At 37.1% G+C, this 26,897-nt stretch overlaps 2 protein-coding genes and 1 pseudogene across 7 annotated transcripts; all 3 read left to right on the top strand.

The window, feature by feature from the left end:
• Nucleotides 1-1,507: 1,507 nt before the first annotated feature.
• LOC120486612 (SLAM family member 5) lies at nucleotides 1,508-4,273 on the top strand. The gene is made up of 4 exons (XM_039682754.2): nucleotides 1,508-1,977; nucleotides 2,503-2,841; nucleotides 2,948-3,244; nucleotides 3,319-4,273. Exons 1-4 carry the CDS (start codon nucleotides 1,929-1,931, stop codon nucleotides 3,468-3,470), a joined length of 837 nt encoding a protein of 278 aa, XP_039538688.2. The 5' UTR covers nucleotides 1,508-1,928; the 3' UTR covers nucleotides 3,471-4,273.
• A 1,739-nt stretch (nucleotides 4,274-6,012) lies between these two features.
• On the top strand, nucleotides 6,013-18,350 carry LOC120486557 (uncharacterized). Of its 5 annotated transcripts, none has more exons than XM_089120883.1 (7): nucleotides 6,013-6,087; nucleotides 9,018-9,081; nucleotides 12,548-12,859; nucleotides 12,967-13,293; nucleotides 14,926-15,240; nucleotides 17,424-17,747; nucleotides 18,052-18,327. In XM_089120883.1, the coding sequence occupies exons 2-7, from the start codon at nucleotides 9,069-9,071 to the stop codon at nucleotides 18,261-18,263; spliced, it is 1,503 nt and encodes a 500-aa protein (XP_088977009.1). In that variant the 5' UTR covers nucleotides 6,013-6,087; nucleotides 9,018-9,068; the 3' UTR covers nucleotides 18,264-18,327. The 5 variants fall into 5 exon arrangements, with proteins under 5 accessions (XP_088977009.1, XP_088976999.1, XP_088977021.1 ...); XM_089120895.1 differs by lacking the exon at nucleotides 6,013-6,087 and having other exon boundaries at nucleotides 8,971-9,081; nucleotides 18,052-18,159; nucleotides 18,289-18,350; XM_089120873.1 differs by lacking the exon at nucleotides 6,013-6,087 and having other exon boundaries at nucleotides 8,970-9,081.
• Nucleotides 18,351-22,336: 3,986 nt separating this feature from the next.
• On the top strand, nucleotides 22,337-25,579 carry LOC120486580 (uncharacterized; annotated as a pseudogene). Its single transcript, XR_016146933.1, has 5 exons — nucleotides 22,337-22,444; nucleotides 22,814-23,134; nucleotides 23,463-23,949; nucleotides 24,883-24,950; nucleotides 25,400-25,579. The product of XR_016146933.1 is annotated as an uncharacterized LOC120486580 (transcript).
• The last annotated feature ends 1,318 nt before the right edge of the window (nucleotides 25,580-26,897 follow it).

Here is a 26,897-nt window from a genome sequence, read left to right as displayed (position 1 = left end):
GAGATGTAGTCATGAATAATAAGTGCATAAATAAATAATCATCCAGGATTATAGCCACGTAAATCCGTCAAGATTTCAACGAGATAAGAGTATTTCTTACATCAGATACCACAGAGCCCGCCAGAAAGCCTGTCTGTGACAAGATGGCCGATTTAATTTAATATATTTTATCCATTATCAATAGGGTTGATTTTAGCCCAGTATATGTCCAATTCTAAATCTTGATAAATCCACTTCTCTTCTGTATTTTCCTTTAAAAGGTTTTAATTGATGATTTAACCTCACCTTTACCAAAGGGGACATTCATTATTTCCTGTCTTTAATTTTAGCGCAATCAAATCTAATTAATCATTGCCCTCCACACCAGTATGAACTGAACCCAACTAAACTAATTCCAATTATTGATATTTGTAGCATTATCGTGAATATTTATTTCAAAAAATCATCTCTTATTGTTTCAATTGGCCTTACTCTACCCATTGCAACCCTAAGATTATGGCTGCTACTTTATCTGTAAATAAAGATCATTTATAGCTGACAAGACATTGGGTTCGTGTTGATAAGGACTGAGTTGGTAACAGTTGATTTAACTGATGGCTCCATCTGGTGTGTTTTTGGAGAACAGCAGCTAAAACTGCATCACGACACTCTTGAGCTCAACAGGAAACATTTCGGAACGGGATGCGGCCCTGGTAGCGATATGGGAAAACATATTTGCTTGACCGGTTGTGGAAAACACGACAAGAACATTGCTTTGAATTACCTCTGACGATGACGCCATTGGAAAACACTCACGCCAATTCTCTTTAGTGAAGTAATGGCTTTTGGAAGTGGCTCAAAAAGGAGTCTCAACTAGCCCTTCATGGACTATGACCAAGTCCCACAAAGAGATGTTTCCTCTAACGGGAGGCCTCAGCCGCCTCGTTCCACGAATGAGGTGGGCAATCAGAGGATGTTTCCCGACTGGAGCTCCATCACTTGTGTGTGTGGCAAGCTGATATTGGGGATGATACTGAGTTGAAAACCACAAAAATGTTGCCTGGTCTGATGAGTCTCGATTTCTGTTGAGACGTTCAGATGGTAGAGTGAGAATTTGGCGTACACAGAATGAGAACATGGATCCATCATGGCTTGTTCCCACTGTGCAGGCTGGTGGTGGTGGTGGTGTAATGGTGTAATGGTGTGTTTTCTTGGCACACATTAGGCCCCTTAGTGCCAATTGGGCATCATTTAAATGCCACAGCCTACCTGAGCATTGTTTCTGACCATGGCTACTTCCAGCAGGATAATGCACCATGTCACAGAAGGCAAATATATATATTTAAGTTCATTAATTTCACTTAAATGACAATTAATAGGTAATCTTCATTGCCATTTAAGTGAAATTACTGAACTTAAATATACAAGCTTGATAAAAATGATCATTTTAGAAGAAAATTTCAAATGGCACTTAGAGGCTTTTGCATCTGAACTCTTCATATATAAATTTAAAATACTATGTAATAAAAACTAAACTTGAATGGCCGTGTTAAAAAAGATCCTTTTCTTGTTCAAATACACATTCGCTGTATAGCCACTCTGACATTTAAAAAAATAAAAAAAGAAGCAGGTTTCAGTTTGCCTCATAAGCTTAACTTCTGTAAAACTGGTACTGTGAAATCAGACATATTTTAGCTTTAATTTACCTTAAATATTTTTTTCTACTTTTCTCCATAATTGAAAACTGAATTAATATACACAACAAATTTAAATCACTTTCTATTTTACAATGAAATGTAGTTTTTATATGTATATATGGCATGTGCATGTGTGTGTGCATGAGGAGGGTCAGACTCTGTCGGGGGAGGATTCATAAGCTTGTGTTTGTTTAGATCTGTTCTGCTTTCATTGATCGTCTTATTAGATCAGGTTTCACTGAACAGCTGCCAATGTTTCACATGTTTGTTTTGTTCTGTTTGTGCGCCGGCCGTCTGATCGGTAAGTGATGTTTATTTACATTTCAGAGTAATAAACTCCTGCTGTGTTTCAGAGTACATTTTTTTCATCCACTGTAATCAAATCTCTCTGAAATCTTGATTTCAATAATTATGCAAATTCTGTAATTGCTGTAATCATAAACAACTACAAATTTAATGAGAATTCATTCAGTCACAATATGTTTAATATAGCTATATAATTAAACTTGTACTTTCAAGATTAAATATCAAATTATTGATTCACTCACATCTACTCTCAGAAAAAGAAAAGGTACAAAAGCTATCACTGTGGTGGTACCTTTTCAAAAGGTACACATTTGTACCTAAAAAGTGCATATTAGTCCCTCAAAGGTAAATATTGGTATCAAAAGTGTACATATTAGTACATAAAAGATACATATTAGAATCCCTTTTGAAGTGTACTGTCCCGGTGACAACTTGTGTACCCTTTTTCTCTTTCTCTGAGAGTGTATCTGTCGATCTTATGCTTTCTAAAACCATCTGAAAACCTGTTAATGTTCTCCAGGTGTGTTTGCCGCCGAAACAAATGAAATACAGTCAGTGTCAGTGATGGAGGGAGAATCTGTTACTCTACACACTGATGTTACCAAAATACATGAAGACGACGACATACTGTGGAAATATGGAGCTGAAAACTCTCTGATAGTTAAAATCAGCAAAGACAACCGAATCTTCACCACATATGATGATGTTCCTGATGGGAGATTCAGAGACAGACTGAAGCTGGACGATCAAACTGGATCTCTGACCATCACACACACCACAACTGAACACACTGGAGTTTATCGACTAGAGTTAAATGGAGAGAAACTGACATCAAAAACATTCAGTGTTTCTGTCTATGGTGAGATAATTTGTCCTGTCCTTCAATTAGTCTTATTAAATTAACTTATTCAGTACCAAATGTTTAAACATGTCCATATTTCTCTTTATTATATCATGTTTCCCAGCTCGTCTGCCTGTTCCTGTCATCAGCAGAGACTCTTCAAATTGCTCTTCATTTTCTTCTTCATCACATTGTTCATTGGTGTGTTCAGTGTTTGATGTGAGTAATGCGACTCTGTCCTGGTACGCAGGAATGAGTGTATTGTCCAGCATCAGTGTGTGTGATCTCAGCATCAGTCTCTCTCTACCTCTGGAGGTGGAATATCAGGATAAAAACACCTACAGCTGTGTGCTGAACAATCCCATCAGCAACCAGACCACACATCTGGACATCAACACACTCTGCAACCACACATGTGCAGGTACACCACCACTCATCATATTAGTTGATATTAACGTTTATTGACTGATCAGATCTCATGTTTTTATTCCTCAGACTCCATTCACTGTTGTGGTTCTACTGAAGCTGTGATCCGATTGGTCCTCTCTGCTCTGGTGGGCGTGGCTACTGTCATTGTTCTACTTTATGACATCAGATCCAGAAGAGCTGAACAAGATCAAGCACATAGTCACACATTGGGACAGTAAATGATGACGCCATTTCTCATTTTCAACCATTTGAAACGTGCTTAATCTCAATCTGATGGTATTGATGTTTATTTTGGCACCTTTATCAAAAAAAATAAATAAAAAAAAATGGGGAGGTGGGATGTAACTTTGCTTTCCATTTATTCCTTAAAACTCACTTCAATCTGATACCACAGCACATGTTTCATTTCATCATTTTTCTCCAAAATGCTTCACATGTATAATTCTGTTAGGTTAGGATTCCTTGATACTTCAGCTTGTTGTTAAGGTCATGGGGTTAGATATGACAAAACTAGAGAGCTGTCCAGTTCCGTTTCCACTTTTGTTGTATTCTTAGTCTAACTTTAATGCACACCATAGGACCTACATCCTAATTCATACCCTACTCCCCATATATGCGTACATTAGGTAAGTTATAGATAGAGTGAGTCTAGCGAGAGCGCATTTACGGGCTGTAAATGTATATTTTATACTACACTTGTGTTTGTTTGTTTTTTAATTTTGTGTTGCTTTATTATTTTCATTGACTGTATTATTCATTGCTATTCTTTCTTTGGTTGCAGAAACCACACATCTAGATCAAACTATAAATGACCCGTGGATTCACTTGAATAAATCAATGCTTGGGAAACAATCTCAATCTTTGCTCCGTCTTATACGTTCTGATCGAGGTTGAGGACTAGTTTATACACACAAGTCCATCTTTAACACCAGTTGATGTAGTCTGTGCCAATTTCAGTAGTAGTCCATTTCTAAGTGGGATCTGCAATGTAATTTATTTGGTTTTAAAAGTGAAAGGGTTTACTAAAGAGGGGAATGAGCGTTTTTTAAGTTCCTTGAAGCAACATGTGTTGTTATTATTTTTTCTGAACTGTATGTATTGACAGTATGCCTTAGTATTGTTATATTTTGACTGGATTTGGTCAAAGGTCTTAAAGGGATACTGGAAATAGGCTCATTTTACCACTCCCCCAGAGTTAAACAGTTGAATTTTAACATTTTCGAATGTATTCAGATGGTTTTCTGATATTTAGAACAATATCAGTAAACAGACAGTTTCTGGTCTCATTGACTTCCATAGTATATTTTTTTTCCTACTATGGTATTCAATGAGACCAACTGTCTGGTTACTGATATTCTTCTAAATATCAGAAAATCGGCTGGATGGATTCGAAAACGGTAAAACCCAACTGTTTAAGTCTGGGGGAGTTGTAAAATGAGCCTATTTCCAAAAAAAGTGGAGTATTCCTTTAAGCTAGGTCAATTATTCAATAACATTTAGCAAAAATAATAAAACAAGAAACAGTAAATGACACTAAGGAGTACAGTAAAGGATGGGATTAATATTTAATAATGGACAGCAGGGGTGAATTCCTAACTAAAAGCTAAAAAAGTTTCTAAATGCTATGATATTACTAGTAAATACATTTAAATTAAAACAACATTTTATACAACACAATAATACCAAAAGATGTGATACAAAAAGTAAAAACAGACGTATCCTGTCAGAGAAATAACTCAAGCCAAAGTCAAAGCTGATCATCGTTTTTTGGGGACATTTTCATACACAGCCTCCATCTTTAATTTCTGAAAGGTAAACAAAGACACGATCAGGAACCTGCAAAAGTGACAGAACTATTTCCATTAAATCATTTACTCTTCAGTAATATAGATATAAAACTAGGAGCAGCAAGATGAAGTGACATCAAACGCCCCTTTGATTTTCATGATAGCCATACTGTCATCTGAGATGATAATGATTGTCTTTCACACAAAAGCAACAGCAACGATTGTTGTAGCACATCTACAAAGCAACCAATTGCTGCATTTCAGGTCAGAATGATAAACCACAGAGCAGATGCAGCTCGAGGACACAGCTTAGCCTACATGAGTTAACACTGCTTTCTTACTTTCTACTTGCTAGTAGGACTACTGTCCTACTTTCTTTCCAAAGACAATCAAATGATATAAAACTTATGTTGTATGGGTTATTTTAGAATAGCAAACCAATTTACAATTATAACTGTTTATGATTATTTAAATTGGGAGGCCAGAGATAGACCACAGACTGGATTTTGACATGCATAACATAGTCATAACAATCAATTCATGAAGCGTAAGTTAAAAATTATTGTAGGTGGACAGCAGCACATCTAAAATAGAAATGGACTGTCCTTGAACTAGACATCACATTGCAACTGCATAATGTTATTGATTATAACAGGAGCACATGTGTGCATTATGCCTAAGTTACTCAACATCAGCTTTTTGTTGTAACATGTGGTAATGGAAAGCAAGAGTTTCAGAAAGTGTGTTCCTCCATTAGGGAGCATTTGGGGAGATGCTTGAAATAGTGGCCAAGTTGAATTTGACTTCCAGAATTGGATCTGGAAGAAACTATTATAGGCATGCATTTTTCCCTTCCAGAATCCAAATTATTCTAATGTGGAGGAATTATGTGAGCAGGGTGTGTGAGGATGCTCCCTGTACGAAAGCCTGTCCTAGAAATATCGTTGCTACACGGACTGGTTATAGTGGTACACACAGGAAGACTGTCTTGGGGAATGTTCACCTCAGCACACTTATTCATGTTTGTTTAATGCGTTTATGACTTAATGTAAGTACATCTGCCTATATATGTTTATTGAATGTATGTGTTGATGACCCGCGATCGCTCAAAGGTTATTTTCGGCGCGTTTGGAGCGCCGTCGCGGCCGTAATTTGCCGCGAGAGAAACCCGCTAATCAGTATTAGCATCAGTGTTCTAAACTGTTTAACTAATGTGTTTATATTAGTACTATATGGACCATGGTACAGTGTTATATCATGTTTATTTGTGTTTATTGTATTTGTTTGACTACTATGTCAGTGTGTAAATGATTCTCAGAATACGATTTTAATTTCTTTATTGTTCCTTCAGACCATTAATACCCAGACAGCAAACTGACAATTGAATCAACGTGGAAACGACGTCTCTCGTGACATCGAAACAACGTTGATCTGGCATTGTTTTGCTCATCGAATTAACATTGAACCAATGTCAGACGCTGCATTCTTCAAAGCTAGATGAAAATCGACGCAACTGGTTTGCTTTCCTAACGTTGAAACAACGTTGATTTCAAGTTGATTTTCCGTTAGTTTTGAAGAATGACGCGTCTGACTTTGGTTCAACGTTAATTCGATGAGCAAAACAATGCCAGATCAACGTTGTTTCGATGTCATGTTTCCACGTTGATTCAATGTCAGTTTGCTATCTGGGTACAGACTTCATTGCCAATAAATAAAACTAATCCAGATGACAGTACAATAAAACCATCTCTGTGAAGAATCTTCTCTCCACTCCCTTATTCTCTGACCGGAATCCCGTCCATTTTTGGCCGCCTCAATCAGCATATTATTATAGTAGTTGTACGCCTCAGCTACACTCCCTGTGGAACAGACAGCGGATGGCTATATCTCACAGGGTTAGGAATCCTCATTGAGGGCTCCGGTCTTAACGCCAAAGCCATGTCAGACCACCTTGTGGCTCATGGGTAAGGAAAATGGGGCGCCAGGTCAGGCTCAGGGTCACATTTTGGCAGTTTTACAGTCAAGCCAAACCGACGTGCTTAGGGGCTTAGAAAAGGGCAGGGATTGTCACCAGAGGTGGTGGCTGAACTGCACCAGACCACAGTTTTGGCTTTCCGGGCAGTCGGGAGTCACGAAAAGGCACCTTTAGCTTATTCTGTCTGGAATTAAAGAGAAGGAGAACATCTTTTTCTCATGATGCCCCGATCTCGCCCACGGGACTCTTTGGCAACTCTGTTGAGGCAGTGGTAGTGAGATTCAGGGAGGCAAGGGTGCAGTCATTTGCTTTCAGGAAGTAACACCTGCAAAGGTTCGAGTAACCTTCTGAACCATCCACTTCCTCTTCTAAACCTTCTAAGATCCTGTTTCATCTCGTGCAACCACTGTGTAACATAGTCAGAGGTGAATAAATAAGGATGGATAAAGCATCCAATTCTTATTCCACCCTCCCCAACCACTTATTCGGATTTCAAGGGAGGTTTAATAGCCTATCACTTCTGGTTCCCAATGGGTATTGAGCCTGGTGATTGAAAGCTATGTCCCATATTCTCATTTTTCTCCCTCCCTTTATAAATCTATTCAGGAGGGACAGTGCTCCCCTTTGGGTGGTGCCATTTCTGCAGTCCTGCCCTTCTCACTAGCTAGCCAGAGAAGTTTGCATTCTCCTTTTAGTTGGCTGCTCCCGAAGAGCCTCTCAGGACAGAATTTGTTCTGCTTGGGACACTTTGCTTTTGACTCCAAATAATTCTGTAAAGTAATTTGATCTTATGCAACCTATTAAACAGGCATTTCCTCAGCATGGTGTAGTGGGTATTTTGTTCCCCACAACGTCAACACCAAGACGCAGCAAAGAGGTGACACTCAGAAACGTCTTAGTTGCATCTTGGTGCCATACTTTGGGTTTTACAAAAGCCTGAAAGTCCGTGGCATAGGCAGAGCAACGACTGACCAAGAGCAGCTGAAGGAACGAGGGAGCCCAGTTGACCCGTAAGAACGAATGTCCCTGGTGGAGCCAAGGGGGCAAGGAGCCAAGGTGGAGCCAATTAGTCGACCAGGCCATTTAGGCCTCATTTACACCGCATGGTTCAAGTGACCCAAATCCATGCCTGCACATCTCCTTCAGATAAAAGAGATCATGATGTGTAACTTGGGCACTCTTTTATTTGCATGAGCGCTTCATGTGTTGCGTCATGGTTTGTCATCTGCCTATATTTGCATGTGTTTACACATCCTTAGTCACCGGTGACTTCGAATGCATTTACAATCGCATCAACACCAAGACGCCCAACACCAAGTCTCAGAGACCCTGGTTGATAAATCATTGCTTTTGAAACATTTTTATTACTAATTATCTTTTTAGGTAACACAGTCTCATCCCAGGAAGTCATATAACTGACGTCTTTACCATACGTAAATATCCGCCTTTTTAGGGTCCCCTTAAACGTCGGTTGATGACGATCCTGGGCCGTCATACAACTGACGCTTTACCTTTAACGTCAGTTAGGTGACGGGGTAGGTTAAGGTAACTAAGGTAGAGTTAGGATCCGATAACGTCATCAACGACGTTTAAAGGGCCCTTTAAAAGACGGATATTGACGTATGGTCAAAAGACGTCCCAAAACGTCAGTTATATGACGTCTTGGGGTGAGACTGCACTGTTTTAGGTCTGCAAAATGAAAATAGCCCTTTAAAAAGTGAAACACTTTGTCTGTTCACTGACCGCCTGATGCTGAACATAAAGCTTCGATAAGACTAAATGAATGAAAGTTCTTGCAATAATGTCAAAAATGGTTTTACCGTTTTTGGTGTTGTTGGTTTACCCAATGCTGAATCAGTTCTGTCTTCCTCCTGGGTTTGATCTACTTTAACTATAATCACAGATATGTTTAGAAAAAGCATGTGTTAAAAAAAATATAATTATTTGTACAAATGAGTTACTTGCACTCCTTACCTGTTTTTCTACATTTCTTGGAGATGCAGCAAATCACGACTACAGCAACAATCATCAGAGATCCAGCAGAGATCAACACTATGAACAATAACGGTAGGCCTTGATCTGTAAAGGACCAAATGGAATTGAATGTGTCTGATCTATAACAAAATCAGAGACCTCAGTAAATAAACACTAATATCAGCGCTGTCGTACCATCACATGTGTGTCTGCAGAGTGTGTTGATGTCCAGATGTGTGGTCTGGTTGCTGATGGGATTGTTCAGCACACAGCTGTAGGTGTTTTTATCCTGATATTCCACCTCCAGAGGTAGAGAGAGACTGATGCTGAGATCACACACACTGATGCTGGACAATACACTCATTCCTGCGTACCAGGACAGAGTCACATGATTCACATTCCACACTGAACAAAGCAATGTACAATTTGATGATGATGATGAACAATCTCTGGTAATTATAGGAGTGACAGGATGAGCTAGAAAACATAAGAGAATAGACAGAAATATGTAAAATGATTAAACATTTCAATATGCAAAAAGTTCAAGGAACATTCAGAGTTCAGCTCAATCAACAGCATTTGCGGCGCATGATATTGATGACTTCAAAAACATGTATTTCCACTTGTCCAGCAGAAAAGCAAAAATCTGGGCTATAGACTACACAAAACATTAAGCTTTAAGCTGTCGATTAAGCTTAACTTGTACTAAACCCCAAATATCCCTTTAATAATACTTGAAGGCTCACCATATACAGAAACATTAAATATTTTCGATGACAGTTTTGCTCCACTCATCTTTACTTCATAGAGCCCAGTGTGTTCAGTTGTGGTGTTTGTGATGGTCAGAGATCCAGTTTGATTGTCCAGCTTCAGTCTGTCTCTGAATCTCCCATCAGGAACATCATCATATGTGGAGAAGATGCCAGCAGATCTACTGATTTCAGCTATCAGAGACTTTTCAGGTCCATATTTCCACAGTATATCATCATCTTCATGTATTTTATCATCAGTGTTTAGAGTAACAGAATCTCCCTCCATCACTGACACTGACTCACCAAACACACCTGGAGAACATGAATAGATGTTCAACAGATGAATGGTCAAGTTGGTTTATTACTAAGCATGAAATCAGCTTTTGTCAGTAACTTTTAAATGTGAACTGAAGAACAGGATCAGAGACGCAAAAGAGAATTGCAGTAAGACTTCAAGTTTAATTGTATTTTGACACTTTCAATAGTTTCATATTTTTACAGAGACCGGAATCTAAAGTAGATCTCACAATAATATGCGTTTAATTTATGTAACAAGAACAGCAAATGAAAATACTATTATAGACTAGCAGCAGCATTATTACTGAGAAACGGCCAGAAATTAGGCCATAAAAATATATTTGTTACTTACTAATCAGACGGCAGCAGCACAAGCAGAACAAAACAAGCAGGTGAAACATTTTCTTCAATTGTTCAGTGAAACGGCGGACCTAAAATGACTATCTGCTGATAACCATCATCTGGTGTGTGTACTCGCATGGTTTGACTTTTATAGTTCACACGCTCTGAATGTGTGTCAATAATCTATGTATAAATCATATAACTGTTCTTCTGACATTTGTTAAGACTTTCTTTATTTTGGAAAACACTATTTATCAAATGGAAAACATTAATATAATTTAACACTGATTGTTTCTGAAAGGTCGTTTCTGACATGAAAGTACTTGTATACACAAAGTGTATACACAAGTTTCATGTTTCATGATACAAGCTTCATGATACAATAAATCTTGAGGATTTTAAAATGGTTATATAATCATATAGACCATCCACTATCTCACATGGTTGCCAGTCATACTAAAGTGTGACAGGGGCAGCTCCGTTTCAAACTGAAACCGTCAGTGGTTGTTCTTCGGAAATCTGGTGCGATATCTTTGACAAGATCTTGTGCATCACAGAGGCCATTTTTTTCAGTGTTTAGTTTGTATGTCACGGTTTTAAACCTCACAGTCTGACATCTATATACACAGAACAGAAAAGAATGCATATAAAATAGCATTAGTAGTAGCTACTAAACAATTAACTTTTATGTTGTCACATGGGATGCAGTAAATCTCAAAATCATAAATATAAAACAAACAATCTTTAACAAAATAAATCAAAGAGAAAACACACAAGCTCACAAGGAAACAGCACAAAGAACTAAAACAATGATGACACCAAACAACTGTGGGGAACACAAGGCTTAAATACACAGGGAGTAATCAACACAACTACAAAACCTCATAATTATAGGCTACTAGACTATGTGGGAAAAAATAAATACTCTGTCTGAACCCCGATTCGCACAAACTAAGAAAGTCAAAAAGTGTACGCACTCCCATATAGAGTAAATTCAAATATTGGATATGGATGACTTTTAAAAGAAGATGTAATATAGTCACACACAAAAAATTAATACAAAATCAGATTGGAACAAATCGGAACTGGGAAAGTCCAGTAAATATGCTGATCAAATGAGGTCAAAGGTGCATTTGGGAACTTCAAAAAACAAGTAACTCTGGTTATCTGATCGTTGTCATGTAAAAAAAAATAAATAAATAAATAATTACATAAAAATTAAATCTGTAACTGATTTTTTTTTCAACTAAAAATTATGGAAGTAAACACTTATTTAGGATGGGATTAGCAAATGTAATTTAAATGTCTTGGTCTTCATAATTGTTGTTTTTCTCCCTTCACCTTCTACTCTCGTCTAGCCTAGAAATCTAGACGCACCCTAGCGGCAGCAAAAAATCATTTCATCTTGATGTAGGTCTGGCATGCAAGGCTATAACTCATTCGCATTTTGAGACGAGACGTATCTACTACATCTCACTTATAAACGACAGTCAATCACCCAGTAACCGGCTTTCATGACGAAATAGAAACACAAATGAAGAGATCGTGTCTGACTGAGTTGTTTATGACCCGCGCGTTGGTTATTCGGCGTCACAACTATTTATCTTAAATAACTTTCACTTGGGCGTGGTGATCAAGAGTGAAAATCCGTATTCATTTCAGTGGAAAAGTTGTGAAAAATGAATGGCTTTGTTTTGCTCATATTGAGTGTATTCATCGTACCTGGTAAGTCATCACTTTCTCTTCTAGTAAATAAACAAATGGCGCTTATTTGCTTCATTTTTGTAACGTGTAAAACACTTGACAGAAAAGTATTATTCCTTAACTGATTACAATGACATTTTTACAGTTTTAAACATTTTAGATAGAATGTTTTTAAAAATTACAGCGTTGAAAACTGTCGTAGTTTAAAGTTCAGGCAACAATATTATCATGGATCTAAGTCTATGATATATGAATGCACAAATATGTGTGAGGATATGAATCAGGATTGCTTGTACTATTTTAAGTCGGAAGAGATCCATGTGAAAATAGGCTATGTATTATTCTGCTGTTTGTTTGCTTGCATGTCTGAATACAGACACATTTCTTGATCATTTTCAGAGCACTTTGTCTCATTAGCCTTATCTCGGTAGTGACAAATAATGAACTGTACATTTCTTCTCTAGGTTCGTATGATGTTGATAAAGATGTGTCAGTGATGGAGGGAGATTCAGTCACTCTAAACACTGGTGTTGAAATGAACCAACAAGACAGAATTAGATGGTACTTTAATAGCGATCGTATCGCTGAAATCATGAAAGATCAGAGTCAGATCTGTACAGATGATCAGTGTGAAGAGAGATTCAGAGACAGACTGAAGCTGGATCATCAGACTGGATCTCTGACCATCACACACACCACAACTGAAGACTCTGGAGTTTATAAACTACTGATCAACAGCCGCAACACAGAACAAATGTTTAATGTGACTGTCCGTGGTGAGTCATTAGTGGATTATAGTCATTAAAAAGTTCAGTTGATTTAAAATCACTCGAAATAATTTCATTGGTGAGTTTTTAGTGTTTCATCTTGGTTTGTGTTTCAGGTGTTTCTGCTACTGAACTAGATCAAATGAAGAGAACGGAGGGAGAATCTGTTACTTTAGATCCTGGTGTAGTACTAGTAACAACCCCAAATGATGTGATAATGTGGTATTTTAATGATATTCTCATTGTTGAAATCACTGGAGATCAGAGTCAGATCTGTACAGATGATCAGTGTAAAGAGAGATTCAGAGACAGACTGAAGCTGGATCATCAGACTGGATCTCTGACCATCACACACACCAGAACTGAAGACTCTGGAGAATATAAACTACAGATCAACAACAGCAGATTCAGCATCACTAGGAGCTTCAGTGTTTCTGTCACTGGTGAGTCTTAATCATTCAATGCATTTTCCATCGCAATTTTTGAAAACAGGTAAAATATTTTTAAGTTGCTTTAAATTAGTATTACATTACTGAGATCATCTCTATCACCTTCACATGTGTGAAGTTACAAATGTCCATCATGTGCTGTAGGAAACACGAGATCTAAACGAGACAAGCTTACAAACTTTATCACTAATCTTGCAGATCTCATAGTTCAGATGGGCAAACACATAGTAAATGACACAATCTTGTTTCCTCCTGCATTTGTCCTGACACGCTCATCAAAATGTGCTTTTCTCCATTACACACATGGCATGTAGCTTTAAAAAACACTAGATGCGGACACTTTAACTTGTGCACAGTTTAAAAGGATGTTTGCCGATTTTATCTAGCTCAGTATTTTAGCAGTGTCAATAGTACATGTAAATTAACTATGTTTACACTTTCCTCATGTTACCAGCAACAAGATCTCGTATTACGGCATTTTTTTGCCATACAGGCTGATCAAGCCCGGCAGCAGATGTGTTTTTAAGATCCATGCCAAATCACATTTTTGCCAAGTGTGATAAAGTCCTATTATCTGTATTTTATGGAAGCTTGTTTCCGCCACTGAATAAAAAAATAAAATAAATAATTGCGACTTTTTATCTCACAATTCTGACTTTTTTTCTCACAATTGCGAGATAAAAAGTCCGAATTGCGTGATATAAAGTCGCAATTGCGAGTTATAAAGTCAGAATTGCGAGGTATAAAGTCAGAATTGCGTGATATAAAGTCGCAATTGCGAGATAAAAAGTCAGAATTGCGAGATATAAAGTCGCAATTGCGAGTTATAAAGTCAGAATTGCGAGATAAAAAGTCAGAATTGCGTGATATAAAGTCGCAATTGCGAGTTATAAAGTCAGAATTGCATGATATAAAGTCAGAATTGTGAGATTTAAACTATTCTGAGGGGGGAAAAAGTTAGTCTTTTTTTCCCCTTAGAATTGGCCTAATAAGTCGCAATTGCAAGTTTATATCTCACAATTCTGAGAAAAGATGTCAGAATTTCGACATATAAACTCGCAATTATGTGTTATAAAGTCAGAATTGCGAGATGTAAACTCGCAATTGTGAGAAAAAAAGTCACATTTTTCTCAGAATTGCGACTTTATATCACACAATTCTGACTTTATATCTCGCAATTCTGACTTTATAACACACAATTCTGACTTTATAACACACAATTCTGACTTTATAACTCGCAATTCTGACTTTATCTCTCGCAATTCTGACTTTATCTCTCGCAATTCTGAGAAATAAAGTCAGAATTGTGAGATATAAACTCGCAATTGTGAGAAAAAAAAGTCAGAATTGTAAGATAAAAAGTCACAATTCTTTATTATATTTTTTATTCAATGGCGGAAACAAGCTTCCATAGTATTTTCTAGTCATGTTTCACTTATTTTTAAAAATAATAATAATAATAAAAATAAAATATCACTCTGGCTTGAATCACTCAGTGAATAGAGTCATATTTTCTTTACCTACACTAAAAGTAGTGTTAAAGTTTAGTGAAAAGTAGTACTAAATTTTTTTTTTTTAACTTTCCTGTTGTATAATTTTGTGCCAATATGTCAATTGTTTCTTCAGGTTCGTATGGTGCTGATGTCGACCGAGTGTCAGTGATGGAAGGAGATTCAGTCACTCTACACACCGGTGTTGAAATGAACCAACTAGACAGAATTAGATGGTACTTTAATAGTGACCGTATAGCTGAAATCATGAACGATCAGAGTAAGATCTGTACAGATGATCAGTGTAAAGAGAGATTCAGAGGCAGACTGAAGCTAGATCATCAGACTGGATGTCTGACCATCATGAACATCAGAAACACAGACTCTGGAGAATATCAGTTATCATTGAACAGCCGCAACAGTGGCACAAACTTCAATGTTACTGTCAATGGTGAGTCCTTAAATATGTTATATTCACAGTATAAAGTACTAGAAACCTGGACTTGAGTAAAAGTACAAGTGCTCTATCAAAAAAGTGACTTGAATAGAAGTTGAAGTGCTCTTTAAGCACCACACTTAAGTAGAAGTACTAAACTATTCAACATTTTTTCTACTTACGTATTGCAAGTAGTTTATTTTTAAAATTCACTTCTTAAATACTAAAAGTAAAGGCACTTTGGAGGGATACAAATTTGCTTTGGCGGCCGCCAAAAAAATGTCATTGCAGGACGATTTTCTCATTTTAATAATTGATATTATGCAGAATAAAGGGGCGGGGTCTAGTTGAGTTAGTTAGTAGTGTGTTGAAACTCATGGTTATGGTAAGGGATGGGACATGGGACAATTTCCAAACGCGCTCAACGCGTTTGACCAATCACAACACACTGGTCCAGCCGACCAATAAGAGTAGGTTGTTCTTTTCAGAAGGAGGGGCTTCATAGAGACTAACGGGCATGAGAATCGTTAGCCAACTGTGGTCGCAAGTTCTATTAAACTCTATATCAACCATATTTGGCTTTAGACTTGGAAAAGAGAGTAATATTTTTGAACATTCAGTCATTAAAACCCCAAAACGAATTTATGCCAGTAAATCAAAACACTCAAAAAAAAAAAAAAAAAAAGCTGGGTTGTTTTAACCCAATTTTGGGTCAAATATGGACAAACTCAAACATTGGGTTAAAAATGTAATTTAAATGTAACCCAACGGCTGGGTTTGTCCATATTTGACCCAAAATTGGAATTTAAACATTTTAAAGTGTAACTTTGCTGTAGTAATCCTTGGTATTTCAGGGGTGTGTCATGAAACTAGTATTCATAAGATTTGTCATTCTGGAATGAATCTGTGCTACTGTTATATGAAAGCATCTCAGACATTACAAATATTTGATCCTGGTGTGCTTTGTTGTCTTGTTTCAGTATCCTGCCAACAGATTTTAGCCGCAGCCTTTGTTGTTCATTATGCGAGTCAGTGAACAAAACTCATCTGTGCGGTTTAAACCAGTCTGGTTGGCTGGAGTGGTCTCGTCTGTGATTGGCTACAGTGGTCAGCACCGCAAAAACTGTTCTTAATTAAATGCTTTAACACAACAGCAGAGCATCTAGTTAGTAGACGTAATCGTGAATGTTAATTTACAAACACTATACAAGCATACTTTAACCCTCTGGGGTTGTTCGTTTCAGAGTCACACTCGTGGTGTTCGGGTCCAAATGGACCCAAAGGGCGGGATTCATATTTTTAAAAAAAAAAATCATGATTTTTTTTTTTTTACTCGTTTTTTATAATATTTTTTCTTTTCTTTTTAGGTGTTTTGAGAGAATTTCAAAAATAAAAAAAATTATAATTAGTATTAATGCAATAATTATGACAAAATCCCCCCCCCCCCATTGAACATAATAGAAAAAAAATATTTTAATATATATTTTTTTAAAGCTGTATTTCATTTTAGAGTCAAGCCTAGGCCTCATAAAAGCAATTTTTAAAATGAGATGGATGCCATCTGGTGGACAAACTGAGCATTTTAAAAATGCAAAACATGTATAATCAGAATTTTTTGGTGTGTTTGTGTATAAAAGTGTGTTTGTGTGTGTGTGTCTGGATGTGTCTGTTTTGCACTCTTGATGTTTTATAGATTCACCCCTTCACTGTTGTGTGCTTTTTTTCAAGATCGTGGCTGATTTGTAGATTGTAGGCACTAAAAAAACTCAGTATTTTCACATTTTTGCCAATTTCCCATTCATTTTCCATGCGGGTCCATTTGGACCCGAACACCCCAAGTGTGACTATTTTTTTTACAACCACTTAGACTGTTCACATCCTGTCCCCATTTTTTTGGGGTGTTCAAATACCAAATACCAACAAAGTCACCAAATTTCAGTCCATTCCGAGGTTTCTGTGATTTTTAAAAAAAATTTACATAAATTTTTCGGGTCCATTTGAGCCGAACAACCCCAGAGGGTTAAAAGTGAAATGTTTAGTTTACATCATTATGAACAGATTACTGAATCTCATGCTGTCTCGGATCAACTATCATCTGTTTAAATGAGGATTTGATGTGAAATTACTGTGTAAATGCAAAACCATGGATAACTGTTGCTTTGAAGACACACACAAAGATTGGTTGGTTTGTGTTTCAGGTGTTTCTGCTGCTGAGCGAGATGAACAGAGAAAGTGTGTCGAGGGAGAATCTGTCACTTTAAATCCTGGTGTAATAAAAAAACGAAATGATTTGATCACATGGTATTTTAATGAGATTCTCATCGCTGAAATCACTGGAGATCAGAGTAAGATCTGTACAGATGTTCAGTGTGAAGAGAGATTCAGAGACAGACTGAAGCTGGATCATCAGACTGGATCTCTGACCATCACACACACCACAAACACACACTCTGGAGAATACACACTACAGATCAACAACAGCAGATTCAGCGTCACTAAGATCTTCAGTGTTTCTGTCACTGGTGAGTCTATACACTTCAATAAATTTACATCAACCCAGTCAATGTTGTGGCCTGTTTTTATAACATTAAAATATCATTTGAGATCGTCTCTATCACCTTCACAACATAAAAATGCATGATATCAGTCGGTTTTCCTTGATGCTGGACTCAAAAACTCATTAAAATCAGAAGGCACATTTTATTGATTAAATCAGTGTCTTAAAACTGATTGCCAAAGCAGCAAGTTGGACATTTTATTCAAAAGTTATTAGTAGATTGGTTGATTATCAGTTGATGTCCAGTAATAATGTCTGTGTGTCTTTAGCTGTTCCAGATCCAGGTCCGCCTTCAGCTGTTGAAGCAGAAATAAGAGTTATACCAGTAATATGTGCTGCTGCTGTTGGTGTTATTCTGCTGGTGGCTGGGATTTACTGTCTCTACAGATCAAAACAACCAGGCAAGTATTACATACAGCTGATTGTACAAAATAGAAATAAGAGATTTATCGCACAAAACATGTATTTTTATTCTAATTGACCAAAGTAAGAGTTTGTTGTTATAGTTCAAACAGGAAACAGGACACCGCGAGATGATCATGATCAGGTGAGATACTGTGAGCTATGATTCTCTGTCTGCAAACACTGTGAATTTACTACAGATTCAGATCTGTGAGAACTGTCAGCTGTGTGTGTCTGATTGAGCTTAGAAATCATTACACAGAAACAATAATAACAGACTTATTTAAGAGAGTGCTGATCTTGTGCTGTTATACTTCAGAATGAAGAACAGGGTCTTTACATTCACAAATATCAGCGAGAACAACTGTGTGTAACTGAATCATCAATCCTGAACATGTGTTTGACCTTCTGTGAATCTGCTTCTTTCTTTCAGGAGAATGATGTCACAGAAGCAGTGGCCCTTAATAAAAGGACTGAGAATACACTGACAGATGAAGATAATGAGACGTCCCATAAAGAGACTGAGACTGCAATGACGGATGATAATGAAAATAGGACGTCCCATAATGAGACTGAGACTCGACAGGAGGATGATAATAGTGGGACACCTCAGTCAGACTGAGACTAATGGGATTTAACAGAAACATTATTTATTATTTTAATATTTTCACTGAAAGGGATCATGAACATAAATTAGGGGGAGGGGGACGGGAAAGTGGAAGTGGATCAGCTAAAATTCTCATCGCTCATGGAGAAATAGTGTCAGGATAACAGTAAAATTTCCGTTTTACAAAACTTCTACTCAGTTTTGAACAAAGCAACCCATAACCAGCATTGAAACCAATCGTGCTTTAGGATTCCCAGTGTGTAACTGGAGGGATTCTTACAACTGCAAAATTATCTGGACAGGAACGGTGCAGGATTATAACTCTTTTTATGTCTATCTTTTTGTCGATTTCTGTTTTTTTATATTTGTCTAATCGCAAGTATATTTGCCTTTTTGACACGAAATGTATGTCAAGAGTCTCCTCCACTGACCAGCTCATGAGACTTAAAATTAACATGCGTCGTAATCTCGTGAACATCGCAGCACTGCACATGTGCGCATTGTATTTTTTTTAATCAAGTGTTTATAACTGTAAGAAGTAAGTACTTTTTGTAAGTGGTTACCTTTTGATTGGGTTATTTCAGAAACACCATCAAATCGAAATGTCATTCGGATCCATTGAGGTGTTTAATGAAAGGTTTTACAATCCAACTTAGCCATCAGTCCAGTTATTGATTATTCGTGGATGTAAACAACATGATCTTGCCATATCAAATGTTTTGTTTAAATTAATTTATAACTGTCTGTGAATCCAAGATGGATATTTATAGACTGTAAGTGTCACGATTACCAGTGAGAGTTCCTATCATTACCAGCAGAGGGCACTCCACCCGGCCGGGACTATTGTCATTCCCTAATGAAACTACATTTCCCATTTGCCTTGACTCTATAGCGATTTAAACAAGGTAATGATGCAATAAGGCATGATGAGTGCAGGCAGAGAGTTATGGGAAATGTAGTTTCATGAGGGAATGACAATAGTCCCGGCCGGGTGGAGTGCCCTCTGGTGGTAAAGATGGGACTCACTGATTCGTGACAGTAAGAGCCAGTGAGCATCTGAAGGAAACTACTGACCTGCAATGAAAGACACTGTGGATTGAAGCAGCTACAAAACGCCAAATATGTGTTTTTGTAATTTATCGTTTAAATTATTAACATTTCTATAGGTTTAGATGTTTGATAATATGGAATGTATTTGATTAAATGTTCGAAAGTTAATGTTTTTCTTTGTACTTTGTTGTAACAAAAGTATAGAAAAGAGAAACATACTATCTTTTGTAAAGCATTTGAGATGTTGATTGTTTTTTTACTACCAAATTTGTGCATTTCATGCGAAGAGGAAGATGGACTGTGCTGTTTTAGTGTCATTTTACATAATGTAATTGAATTATTGTGTTTGTATTGAGTGATTGGAAATGATCGCCTGCACTTGAACAGGACACAGGCAAGTACAGCATGTATGACCCCAGTTCAATCAAAAAGAAAAGTCTTTTATTGTGTAAATCTTTCTTTCTCATGGACCATGATGAACATATTTAGACAATTTTGTTTTGTTTTCAGACAGTTTAATATCATTTTGAAACATTACTGCTACTCATCAACGGTTGCTGTTACAGTTGCTAGGCGACAACAACAGTCCTCCGTAGGCGTCTCATTTATCAACACTTGGTTTGACCTTTGCGGCCTTCAAAGGATGCAGCGTCTGAACTGGGGGTCACGGATAACGAGAGAGGACCCAAACGCGATAGCAGGTAAACAGTGTCTTTAATAAAACACAGGGATGCCGTAGGCAATATCAAACAAAGTCTTCTAATAAATAATTCAGGGATGGCGTGGTAGATACCAGATTCATGACATTGGGACAGAGCTTATATTACTCTTTTGACATACTTTTTTTTGCATACAATATAATAGGGAATTATTATGTTATTTGGAATTATTATATTATGTTTTTGGATTAAATGAATGAGAAGTGCCGGAAATTGTCTATGACAATGTTTTTCCCCAGTGTAAACTCTAAAAATAGATCAATTCGAAACTGTTTGATGGCAAACATTGAAGCCTTGAATGTTGATTTATTAAAAGATCTGCTGGTTTTCCACAAGAGCATTTTATTCAGCATAGTGAAGCCTCTCCTCTATTGAAATCCATTACTTAAAACGGCCTCTCCTCTCCTCCCCTGCAGGCAGTGTTATGCCTTTTTTTAACCTTGGTGACTTCATGATCAGTGAGCAGGAAGCCAAAGTCGTGTAGCTTCCTTTTAGCCACATGATTTATTGGCTAAAGAAGTGTTCATCTAAAAAAAGAGGCCCAATAGAAATGTTAAACCAGCCCTGCTCTGCATTAAACAAGGACAAAGAAAAACAATGGGGTGAAAACAAAAAAGTCAATCAAAAAAATGTCAGAGAGAGCAAAAACATTGTAGAAAAAGAATTATATATATATATATATACATTCCTCATGTGTCTTTATTTTTATGAATCATTATTTTTAATTCTACGATCACTATACATTTAACGTTATATTAACAACTGGTGTTATTTGTTGTTGTTGTTCAATGATCCGCTGTCAGTCTGTGTATTATATCAATAATGCATGATGGATGGGAATCCTGTTTGACCTCTGAACTGATTTTAAATATCAGTGTTGATTAATTAATTTTATTTCCCAATAAAGCTATTCTGTTTACAATGTTAGTCAGACTGTGATGTTCATAACAGAAGGACAGGAAGAAACCCTTCACCTACAAACTAAACACACATGGAACAAAAGACCACTCTCATATATGAGATGTGTTTTTCCATCCAGCAGATCAAACCATGTCTCTGAAAAAAGCGACCGCAGCAGTTTCAGTTTGACTCAGGGGGTCTGCTAGTGTCATGACTGGTAATGTGAGAGTTATTTTTTTATTATTATTTATTTTATTTTTTTTACACACAAGTTGAGAGTGTTGTGGCTTCTCTCTTTTGTAAAATAGCTTCTCAGAGATTATCAATGTCAGAAATATTTGACTTTATTTTACAACAAAGCTGAGCATCTTCTGCAGGAGATAACTCTAGACATTTGCTCAACTCACACATGTATACTGCATCCTTTTCCAAAAATGGTAACACACCCTGTAGATATTGTCGAGTAAAGGTTTTGTACCATGTGACATACAATAGAATCTGCTGCAGCAATATTATTCAGGCTTCAGAAAGTAATAATAGTGTAATTTATAGCTATTACTTATTTTCTAAATAACAAAATATTGTAGGAGTTACAACAATTTTTAACATCCAAAATATATTATTTTACAAGGAAATTTAGGAAGATTAATACATTCGATTTTTCTACTTTCACATATTTAAAATTACAGTTCAAACACTATTGGCGGTAGATAATAAAACTGAAGAATGTTTTTCATTACTAAGAACAGTTACAATCTTAATAAGGGCCAGACAAGCATTTATATATTATCTATAGACTACTTTAAATATATAACTGTATGCCATAAACACAGTGTGTTGCGCATGTGCCACAGGAAGGTTAAACTGTCAGGGGGAGGATTCACACACACCACATGAACAGCTCGAGTGTGAACTTTTCATTTCATTTGGAGAAAATGTTTCACATGTTTGTTTCGTTCTGTTTGTTCTGGTGGAGTGTGATTGGTAAGTTATAAAAGCATTTTATACATACAACTTCATGAAGCTTGTTTTATCGAAATTTATATAAAAAGTAAAGTTATTGACAATATCCATCCAGCAGAATTAAATTTGTACTCTCAAGGTTTAATTAACAGGTTATGTAAACACACATTTATTTTGCTCTACAGCATATACATTTAAGACACAGTAAAGATGAAATTTGCTCACTCACATCTGTTCATACAGTATAGCTCATATGTCTGCTGCTGCTCTGAATGTTGTTCAGTGAACATTAAATTAACAAAACACGATATTTTTAAACTTAAGCTAAATGCGTGCTTTCTAAGCCAACAAGATTCTTAAACTGTGACAAAACCTGTTCATGTTCATCAGGTGTGTTTGGTGATTCAGTGTCAGTGATGGAGGGAGATTCTGTTACTCTAAACACTGATCTCACTGAAATACAGGAAGATGACGATATTCAGTGGAAATATGGAGCTGAAAACTCTCTGATAGCTGAAATCAGTAGATCTGCTCGATTCTTCTCCACATATGATGATGTTCCTGATGGGAGATTCAGAGACAGACTGAAGCTGGACGATCAAACTGGATCTCTGACCATCACAAACACCACAACTGAACACACTGGAGTTTATACACTAGAGATAACTGGAGCGAAACGATCATCAAAAACATTCAATGTTTCAGTCTATGGTGAGTAGAGATGTAATTTATAACTAATTTATATTACAAAATGTTTGGGCATTTTATGTTTGAGACAAATAGGGTACAACAGGTTAAAGGTGAACCCCCCCAAAAAAATATTTTCACTACTGCCATGTTGTATGATATCAGAAAAGAAAATCAACCATGCATTGCTGTCGGCGATCACGTCAAGGATTAGAAGTGGTTGTTAAGAAAAGTGCTGAGCGTAATTTTTGTGGCAATACAGTCAAATGCTATTTTACCACGGTGCACATTTAGCCCTGTTGTACTTGTACCCTATTATCCATATTTGTGTTTATTCCCTCATGTTTCTCAGCTCGTCTGCCTGTTCCTGTCATCATCAGTAACTCGTCACAATGTTCTTCATCATGTTCATTGGTGTGTTCATCATCAGTGTTGAGTGTGTGTGATGTGACTCTGTCCTGGTACGCAGGAATGAGTGTATTGTCCAGCATCAGTGTGTGTGATCTCAGCATCAGTCTCTCTCTACCTCTGGAGGTGGAATATCAGGATAAAAACACCTACAGCTGTGTGCTGAACAATCCCATCAGCAACCAGACCACACATCTGGACATCAACACACTCTGCAGACACACATGTGCAGGTATGCTTACGTTTGATATTAAAGTTGATTAACTGAGTTGATCTCAAGTCATTCAGTGCTTTCATTTTGTCCATTCCAGATCAAGGTCTACCTTTATTGTACATAGTGTTGATCTCTGCTGCTGCTGGATCTCTGTCTTTAGTTTCTGCAGTCGGGATCTTCTGCATCTACAGGAAACAAAGAAAAACAAACCAAAAAGGCAAATGTTACCCATTTATTTTAAATAAGTATAACACATAATATTTAAATATATAGTATATTCTTTTTCACCACACTTCATGAACATATTCTTTCAGTCCTCCGCTGGTTTTCAGTTTATTTCTATGAATTATGATTTTTCTTCAGTTGGTGATCTTTCATGAAAATGAGTATTTCATCACACTGACAAAAATGGATTTGCTTAAAATAAAAAGGCAACCTGTCACATTTAGTTCTGGTTTCACAAACATGTGGTTTCCAGACCAGGTCTCATTCTCAATGATACGTGGTCTGGTGTTAGCCAGGCTACTTATTCGCTGCAATTAAAGTCAACTTACACACTTTTGATCATCTAATGAGTAGCAGGTAGTCTGTTGAACTTTAAAATGATTGTCAAGGCAACTAAATATTGTTTAGCATTTAGCAATGCAAGCAGCTCTTATTAAAAAAAAAAAATTATATATATATACATATATATTAGGGCTGTCAAAACGATTAATCGCGATTAATCGCATCCAAAATAAAAGTTTGTGTTTACATAATATATGTGGGGGCACTGTGTATAATTATTTTGTATATATATAAAAACACACATGCATGTATATTTAAGAAAAAAAAATATTATTTATATATAAAGTATTTATATTTATATATAATATAAATTGTATATAAATTTATATACAGAATATACATGAAAATATTTCTTAAATATATATACATGCATGTGTGTGTGTTTATATATCTAAAATAATTATACACAGTGCCCCCACATATATTATGTAAACACAAACTTTTATTTTGGATGTGATTAATCGTTTTGACAGCCCTAATATATATATATATATATATATATATATATATAGCAGGAAAATGTTAATATTATTTGAAGAAACAGATCTGTTGTTTAATCCATGTGTCGTTGTTGTTGAAACAGACCAGGCTCTTAAAGATGAGATCACTTATGCCGAGCCAACATTCCACAGAAGAAAACCACAGAAATCGGTAAGATCATTTATTGATAATGGACCTTTTTTACAGGCTGTGATGGCACGCTTTAACGGTCATCTGTATCTCTCTTTCATCGCTATAAAAGTCTGCCACATAATTCCGCTTCCGAGAATCCCGGAAATATGCAAAGGTGTCCAATCAAACTTTATGGTATTTTCTGCACTATTTTGATTATAAATTTCTTCACTTGGTGTTACTGCCCAGTTAAAGCTGGGGAATTTTCAGTTCTGTTCTGTCTCTCTTTAAAATGAATACAATATTGGGCCCAGTCAGTGGGCTTTTGGGCTGGTAAATCTTGTTATTGTTTAACCATTAACAAAACCACTGAGAGCCTGAAGCAGATTTAGAGCATGTCCAAGCTGTTTCTTGTCAGCCTAACCACATTCAGGTGACAGAAAGTGTCAATCAAGCTTCATTTTTTTTTATATGGTCCTTTTTTACAGAAAGTTAAAGTTGAAGATAATGTGGAGTATGCATCTGTTGCCATTAGAAGATGATCGGACTGCTGTGTGACCTTACATTGGGCCCAGAATGACAAGGTATATTGTGGGTTGTCACCGACGTGTTTTGCAGGCAGGAAGACGAAGACAGATGAATAGAGTTCCAAAAAAAAAAAAAACCCAAAAATCGGGCAGACAAATGAACAAATCAGGGGGACAAGGTGATAGTGAAGAAGGACCGGTGACGGCAGGACGACGCGACCCGAGCAGAAACAATGGAGAGTTCCTGATGGCACAGACCCAGAGCTCTCCAGTGTCAATAGTCCAGGGTGAAGATGAGGGACGCAGGAGGCCAAATGTTGCTGGCTTGGCTGTAGACATCTGGGCGATGGCCAGTGGAGATGGTGCAGACCGAGGGTCGAGGGAGCAGAACGACATCGCTGGAGCTGGAGACCCAGGCGCTGACGGTGTTACTGAGGCCCCGTCCACACTACTGCATTTTCGTTTAAAACGGAGACCTTTTGCTACGTTTGCACCTCCCGTGACTAAAACGGAAAAAACGAAGACCTAAAACGAAGAAGACCTAAACGCTGCAGCTCCGTTTTGCGTTTTGAATCTCCGGAGGGCGTTTTAGTGTAGACGAGTCAAAGGCCATGTCCACACTAATACGTTTTCGTTTGAAAACGTATATTTTTCTCTCCGTTTTGGCCTTCCGTCCACACTACTGCGTTTTCGTTTAAAAACGGAGACCTTTTGCTACGTTTGCACCTCCCGTCCACACTAAAACAGGAAAAACGAAGACCTAAAACGAAGAAGTTTAGAAACGCTGCAGCTGCGTTTTGCGTTTTGAATCTCCGGAGAGCGTTTTAGTGTGGACGAGACAAAACCATGCAAAACGGAGAACTTCAGAAACGCTGATGCAGAGGCTGACGCTCGGCTCTATGATTGGGTGTTATCAGTCATGACGTATTCTTCCCTGATTCGTCATTCACTGTTTACACTGGCACGCGCATGCCCAGTGTTGGTGAATGGTCACGTGATCCGCGTTTTCAGTGGTTTTAGTGTGGACGGAGATCGTTTCTAATACGCAAATAAAACGCTGGTGTGGACGGAGATCGTATTCGTTTTAGTTCTCCGTTTTTAAATGAAAATGCAGTAGTGTGGACGGGGCCTAAGACGCCGTTTTAAGTCAACAAAAACGTATCGTTAGGAAAACGCTCTCCAAAGTGGATAAATTTGAAAACGCCGTTTTCGTGTTGTAGTGTGGACAGTGAAACCGGAGGTATTTCAAAACGATGACGTAAGTTTAGTCATGTGATCCATGTAGTACCAATAGAAATACATGTTTGTCGGTATTGTGCCTGTTATGTGTTATTCATTTTTACACTATTGCTAAAATATGTTACTTTCTATGTTACTTAAAGGGTTAGTTCACCCAAAAATGAAAATTAAGTCATTAATTACTCACCCCCATGCTGTTCCAACCCTGTAAGACCTTCGT

This window comes from Pimephales promelas, chromosome 2 (assembly GCF_988280905.1).
Source record: "Pimephales promelas chromosome 2, fPimPro1.hap1.1, whole genome shotgun sequence".
NCBI lineage: Eukaryota > Metazoa > Chordata > Actinopteri > Cypriniformes > Leuciscidae > Pimephales > Pimephales promelas.
This window is presented reverse-complemented; position numbering and strand designations above follow the sequence as displayed.

Bases quoted from the DNA above. Each gene is read 5' to 3' on its own strand.
- LOC120486612 (XM_039682754.2), top strand. From the start codon at position 1,929: ATGTTTCACATGTTTGTTTTGTTCTGTTTGTGCGCCGGCCGTCTGATC. The intron at 1,978-2,502 runs GTAAGTGATGTT...AATGTTCTCCAG, and splicing joins GTGCGCCGGCCGTCTGATCG to GTGTGTTTGCCGCCGAAACA. The intron at 2,842-2,947 runs GTGAGATAATTT...CATGTTTCCCAG, and splicing joins ATTCAGTGTTTCTGTCTATG to CTCGTCTGCCTGTTCCTGTC.
- LOC120486557 (XM_089120873.1), top strand. From the start codon at position 9,012: ATGCAGCAAATCACGACTACAGCAACAATCATCAGAGATCCAGCAGAG. The intron at 13,294-14,925 runs GTGAGTCTTAAT...TTGTTTCTTCAG, and splicing joins CTTCAGTGTTTCTGTCACTG to GTTCGTATGGTGCTGATGTC. The intron at 15,241-17,423 runs GTGAGTCCTTAA...TTTGTGTTTCAG, and splicing joins CTTCAATGTTACTGTCAATG to GTGTTTCTGCTGCTGAGCGA.